Source organism: Gadus morhua, chromosome 1 (assembly GCF_902167405.1).
Source record: "Gadus morhua chromosome 1, gadMor3.0, whole genome shotgun sequence".
Taxonomy (NCBI): Eukaryota; Metazoa; Chordata; class Actinopteri; order Gadiformes; family Gadidae; genus Gadus; species Gadus morhua.
In genome coordinates, this window is record NC_044048.1 from 30027430 (window position 1) to 30034024 (window position 6595).

The window sequence follows — 6595 nt, forward strand, 5'->3', positions numbered from 1 at the left end:
TATTATTTGGTACTATTATATATTTGGTACATGAACATATATACAGGAAAAAAAACGTTGCATGTTGCATTTATAATAAACAGCAAGGGAACCGTTGAACTATATTAATTATATGCATGTCTGAAGTAATGATCCAATCAAACATTAATCGTTGATCAAAAATGGAAAGTATTTATTTTGCGTTGAGCGAATCGATTATCAAAATAATACTTTTATCTAGAACTAGAGTTCATTGGGGTACAAAGTCGGCAATAGATTGCTTGATAACTAGATTTTATTGTACAAAATTAATAACAAATATTTATACAAGAAATAAAGAATCTGCATAGAAAATTGCAGAATTTATATCGAACCATAAAAAAAAATATTACGGGTCTAAACAAAAAAAAAAAATGATAATGCAAATGATACACACTCCTCCAAAGTTAACGTTTGTCACATATAGAAAAGTAAAAAGATATTTGATGGGTAGTGGACAAGCGACATCCGTATGAGCATAGGTTTTTGTTTTTTAATATGGTCCATTCCCAACATAATATTTTATAAAGTAAGACATCCAAAATCACCAGGTCCCCAGTTCTCTCTAACAAATTCAAACATCGAGAAAAACACAACAAGGAACTGACCATCCGTCAGATGACATCAGAATGGTTATGGCCGTGGTTATGGTCTCGCATTAGAAGTGCTCTGCTCTGGTTCCAGCCTGGGATGATAGATGGACCACGGACTCTCTGTATGGGGATCTGAGAGTGTGTGTGTGTGTGTGTGTGTGTACTTTCCTTTTCACATCATTATCGGACTTCTTAGATCAACCCTCCAGGAACATATTGATTATTTTGGTTACAATGACTCATTATTCTGTGTGTGTGAGAGACTAGTTTTGTTTGGCACTTGTAGTCTATTTCTATAGTGCTTTTTACTCCAAACATAGTAATGCCGTAGTACATGCATTGCCCTTGTATTAACCTCAGCCTTGGTAGGACCATTATCCATAAAACAAGACGCTCATTTGAGGGGGAGGAAATGGTTTTCCTCGTTATTATAAAGCATTCTACTCGAGCTCAACCTTTCCACAACATCATATCAAAATGATTCCAGTGCACCTGAATTCACCTGCCTTTTAAACTCTTGTTCGTTACAGCAGCAATCCAAGACGGAGATCAAACACATCAGTCAAAGAGTCAAGTCTGCCATGTCTAGGAAGATGATTTTGGATTTATTTTAGTGTTAGGGCTATTCTGTTCGCTCCGGGGACATAATAAGCATTGCGTCACAGTGTAACATGAGACTGCGTCGCGAGTGACGTTCGACCAAATGTTGTTTCACCCACTCCCCGGGAAGATGAAGCTATTCAGCACGTTCACAAACCAGCACCCACCCCTGTTGGTTCCAACACACACACACCCCTGTAGGACAGGCTTCCCAACGCCAATACTCATCCCGTTCCACTAACCCTCGGGTCGGGGGAGGTAAAAGGCATTCCCGGCCTTCGGCCCGGTCAGCGCCTCAGCCCCCAGCTCACAGTTCTCAGCCCTGCGTGTCCGGGCTGCCCGCGGCGGGGTCGGGCTCCACCCGCTGCTGGGGCTCCGGGTCCGGCCGGCGGGCGGCCTCCGGCGGCTGGCCCAGGCTGCTGAGGTAGCCCAGGGCCTGGACGCGCTGCAGGCGGGCGGCCATCTCCGCCCGGCACGCCTCCAGCAGGGCGGCGGTGCGGGGGCCGTCCCAGCCCAGCATCTCCTCCAGGGCCGGGACCCCCGTCGTCAGCACCACCTGGGGGAGGGGGGGGGGGCAGGGGGTTAGAGGCAGGGGGGGTTAGAGGCTGGGGGGGCAGGGGGTTAGAGGCTTGGGGGGGGGGGCGGGGGGGGGGGGTAAGTGGATGACCCTGAGGGGGGGGGGGGGTTATAGGCTGGAGAGCATTTCCGCTGCAGAGGGGTTTTCTCGCTAAGGGAGACACAAATGAGTCTAATTAGTTTGGGGGAGTTTCACTATTATTATTGCCATTATTTCTTTTTTGTTTCTGGAGTGGATTGTGCAGTTTCAATGCAAATCGACTTCTAAGGGCTGGGGGGGGGGGGGGTTGCTGCTGTTGCTATTCCACGCATCATTACATTTCGATCAGCAATTAAAGGCTCTCTATACACGCAAACGGTTTTGCATATATCCCTGCGTGGCAAATTGTCATTGGTCTTGGCCGGCCTCCAGTGTGCTGGTCTGAGCGGTGTACCTGCAGCTCCTCCGTGGAGAGCCGGGTCTCCGGGCTGGTCTTGCCCTTGAGCACCATCAGGGTCCTGGTCATGAACCCGGACGCAGAGTCCACCTCCATCCCGTCTCCCTGGTCCATGCCCCCCGCCCCTGGAGCGAACGTGTCCCCGGCCCCTGGAGCAGAACAACAACACGGTCATTTTGGGTTCTTGTTCTGAAAGTACCGAGGGCAGCAGATGGTAAATGACTGCAGAACTTTTGTGTGTGGGTTGTTATTTTGAAGCAGATACAATGTCGCCACCTAGTGGCCCCCACCGATAAGCCAAACCATTTCAAAATAATACATATTTATTAACGTTTTTATAAGAAAAAATAATACATTATTCGAAACATGAAAAGAACGAAGTAATACGTTTAGAAGGACAGTGTATATGCTCTGTTTGTTGGAGGATTTAGATTGTTCAAACAAATGACGCATCATCTCCTCCAGTGAACACGCAGCACGGTTGCGTGCTGACTCGTCCTCCGGTCATTGGCCCCCGCCGTACCTTCCAGGCCGGACTGCGCCTCCTGGCTGTCCTGCTTCTCCACGGCCTTGACGTACAGCTGCAGCAGCTCCTTGGCCTGCCTCACCTCTTCCCTGTGGTCCAGGGCCCCCTGAAGGGTCTTCTGGAGGTTCTGGACCTTGCTCTCCGGGAAGTTCAACGCGGAAGTCAGCTGCGCGCAAGGAATGTCCACCAAGGTCTGGGAAGAGCAATGTGGTTTTTAGAGCAAGCGGTTCTAAAGTCACACGAGGAGAACGACACAGTGGTAGAACGACACACTAATTACTAGAACGACACAGTGGTAGAACGACACACTAATTAGTAGAACGACACAGTGGTAGAACGAAACAGTGGTAGAACGAAACAGTGGTAGAACGACACACTAATTAGTAGAACGACACAGTGGTAGAACGACACACTAGTAGAATGACACGCTCGCGATGTTCAGATATAAGAGCTCTGCTTCATACGCGGGTTGTGAAAATATTCCCGCCTGCAACATCGATATTCCAAAGGCCTCGCTCCATTGGATCAGTAGCTGGAGGTTACCTGGAGGTCCGTCTCTGACATGGTAATGATGCTGGACATGTTCTGCTTCAGCTGCTGGGCCAGAAGCCACCAGGGCTCCACTTGGCTGATGGAGCCGTCCACGGCGTCAACCTCCAGCAGCATGGAGTCTCTGTTCATCCAGGACGTGCCTCCGTCGACTGCAACAGGGACAGCGTGAGTTGGGCAGAGAAGTGGCGGTAAAGAAGAAGAACTAGAAGAACTTCTGTCTACAGGACCAACAGTACAATACAGATTTAAAGAGGGAGGGTTACTTCTGCGGACAGGGCACCACATCTGCTGCGGGCCAAGGAGCATGAACTTTGTGTTTGAGGGCAAGCACAGGAAGTAGATCTCATCTTCCACGATGGTCCCGTCCTCTTCCAGAACCACTTTGACGGGAGCGTCCGGACCGATGGGAAGAGACTCGCCACCTGGGCAGGAAACGGAAAACACATTTCCTCCATTGAGCTCGTCAGCAAGCAGTGGTACAAGCCAGATAAACCATTATACATATAATGAGAAATTATTATAAAACCATTGATAAAGAGGATACATGGCTTGAATGCTAGTTGCCTGGATGGCTCAAATGTCCAAAAGAACAGGATATTGAGTAGTAGGTTGCTTTGTGTTACATAGAATATTACTTGACAAATATGAATTGAATATATTTTTGCATATATTATATATATCACATCCTCCTCCTAGCAACCACCATGAGAGGAGGGTAACCTGGAGGGGGCCAGGGCCACGCCTGGTGACTCGCGCTCCAGGAATGAACAAGACGATCTTCAGTCTTGCATTTTTTTTGCAAGTCTGAACGCGTAGGAGGCCTGGTACTTTAAGTACAATTTTAGCATAGATCCAGCTAGTGGCAACCAATGGACATCTCCATTAGTAGGAAAATCAAGACGTTAATTTGTCACCAATCGAATCTGTACTTTACAGAACGATACAGAAACCGAAACTAGTATCAATGCTACTTGACTTCATGATTCGCTCAATGTATTAACATGTATTTCATCTATAACGCTTAATATAGGTATTATAACCCATATGAAGTGTCAACCCCAATCCAATCTAGTAATACAACATAAAATTATACATAACTTATAACAATGACATGCTGATGCGGAGATGCATGTGAAAGAACACCTTCCTATTTTGACTTACCTTTAATCTTGAGTTGTTCTAAAGAAGTTACCACTACTCCGATTGAATGTTGTCGTTTAAAATCGCATACTTTACAGGGTCTCATGTCGCCCATTGTCCTTTATCTGTGGTTGACAAGTATAAAGTATAATTACGGGAAAATAAAAGCAGCGACCATAGACATAAAACTACTTCACATTTCAAACGCGGAACCGCTTTGGAGAAGGAAGGTTCACGGGAACTGTAGTTTAAATTGCAATTGTAGTTTTCCTTGTCTATGATCGTGAAACGTAATCACAAAAATAATAAACACCATACAGAATATCCGTTTTCTACATATAGATTCTTTTTTTGTACTTAACGTATATTTATTTATTTGACTTAAAATAACAACTGTTTGTACCGCCGCTCTGACAGCTCGCTGATCTGTTGTCCTGGGTCAGAAAAAGCAATCGATTGCGACGTCATCGAACGACTCAAGCAAAGAGAAGGAAGATGGCCTCCACTGATCAACTTGATCCACTGGCTCAGGTATTTCAAACAAACTCTGCAACCAAACACATCTCCAGAAACCGAGAAATGCTCTGACAATAGTCCGATGAGGTGTATCGATTGATTGTTTAGATAATCGAGTGTATTGCTGGACTAGCGGGATAAAGGTCAGCCATGTAGCAGAGGAAAGCTAGCCATGCTCACGTTAAAAAGTTACACTCTGGTGTGTTGTTGACAACTGGACATCTGGGGTCAGTCCTCTGTTTAATGATTTCTACAGCCCTGTGGTGTGAACGCATGGGGCATGTTCACTTGGGTACAAGAGGTCATAGTTTACATTGAATGCATTTTTGCGCTAAAAACGTTGGGTTCTTTTATTGTTGCAGTGAAGTGTCTTTATTTGAAGAAGGCCATTATGTCAGCCAGCCTCGGGGAGACCCTCTGGGGCTGAATGCAAACACTGGCTACTCAAATGTATGCTTTGCCTAACAGCTTTATGTATTGTTTTGGGTGTGTGTTGTTACTTACTAACTCACTAACTCCTGGTTCAGATAATTCTGAATAAGACTTCATGATTATTAAATGATAGTATAATCCATGTTATAACCAGGGTTCCAACTTTTCATATTAACAACCAGTGGACACAGTATTTTTTAATCAAAATAGGTTTGCTACAAAGCATAACAGCAAGTCAACAGACTGTAGTTTACACTGGAGTAACATTCATATAGCATGTGTCAACTTTACCTTCTGCTTATTATCTCAGTATTTAAACATGATATGCATTTATTACAGTGCATGTATAATTATGGGCATTGGTCCTTAGTCACTGGTACACTTTGACTTTTTAAAGCCAAACCATGTAATTATTCTAAAGAAAAAAGTGTGTCTACATGTCCACATTACTCACTAGTTGTATGCTTCTCTAGTTAAACAGATCAATCACGCAGAAAATAATTGAGCCGAATTGTTTTCAATTAATTTATTAAGAATTATAAATTATAATCTGTCTTTCGTAGTCATCCGTTGGCAATGACTGCTATGAATGCTTTTACCATTAAATATGCAATACCCTCATGTTTCCAATAGATGGCACTCTTATACAGTTGTTGGGTTGTCTTTTCAGTCTGGCCTTCCCCCTGGTGACGAAAGGCCTGCTTTTCCAAGAGAAGCTTTGGTAAGAAGCACGCAAACATATTTTATCCAAGCATCTAAATCAACACCTGCTTCTACTTATAAACGTGTTCTAACCTGTTTGTTAAATATAGACATTATTTGATGTAACTTGAGTTTAAACTCATTAAGACACGACGGATGTGGAATCATCTCGATGATGGCGGTGACATTAAGCTTTGACCTTAATTACTGTTACTTTTGCATTTCATCTGACAAGTTGAAACTGTATTGTTTGATCAATCCATCCCCCTGGACGATCAAGTGGGCAGAACCTTCCAATTATCAGCCAATCATTTGAACCCCCTACCGTCGCTATCTAAACCGCTTTAATCCAGAACTAGGAGGTCCTTATTATCTGGAGGATAATTATCTTCTAGAGGATAAAGGGCACACAGAAGGGCCTTTGGTTTCTTGGTTGAAGAAACACGGCCTTGCTTTACATTCCCCTTTTATCTCTGTGCTCGGGAGAGTCTATGTTTTCCTGT

At 44.5% G+C, this 6595-nt stretch overlaps 1 protein-coding gene and 1 long non-coding RNA gene across 2 annotated transcripts in view; one reads left to right on the forward strand and one right to left on the reverse strand.

Annotated features, from left to right (window-relative positions):
- Positions 1-147: 147 nt before the first annotated feature.
- dffa (DNA fragmentation factor, alpha polypeptide) lies at positions 148-4972 on the reverse strand. The gene is made up of 6 exons (XM_030356086.1): positions 4464-4972; positions 3566-3724; positions 3294-3451; positions 2748-2943; positions 2222-2373; positions 148-1767 (listed from the first exon to the last, which is right to left on the reverse strand). The coding sequence occupies exons 1-6, from the start codon at positions 4555-4557 to the stop codon at positions 1528-1530; spliced, it is 999 nt and encodes a 332-aa protein (XP_030211946.1). The 5' UTR covers positions 4558-4972; the 3' UTR covers positions 148-1527.
- LOC115543668 (uncharacterized) overlaps positions 3640-6595 on the forward strand; it is a 22316-nt gene continuing 19360 nt past the window's right edge. The window contains exons 1-3 of the long non-coding RNA XR_003976740.1: positions 3640-3778; positions 4860-4973; positions 6061-6111. This is a non-coding gene — a long non-coding RNA (uncharacterized LOC115543668). The remainder of the gene's footprint in view (positions 3779-4859; positions 4974-6060; positions 6112-6595) is intronic.

Coding starts and splice junctions, on each gene's coding strand:
- dffa (XM_030356086.1), bottom strand. CDS start 4,557: ATGGGCGACATGAGACCCTGTAAAGTATGCGATTTTAAACGACAACAT. Junction 3,725..4,463: donor AGAACAACTCAAGATTAAAG/GTAAGTCAAAAT, acceptor TTTCCTGCCCAG/GTGGCGAGTCTCTTCCCATC. Junction 3,452..3,565: donor GTGGTGCCCTGTCCGCAGAA/GTAACCCTCCCT, acceptor TCCCTGTTGCAG/TCGACGGAGGCACGTCCTGG.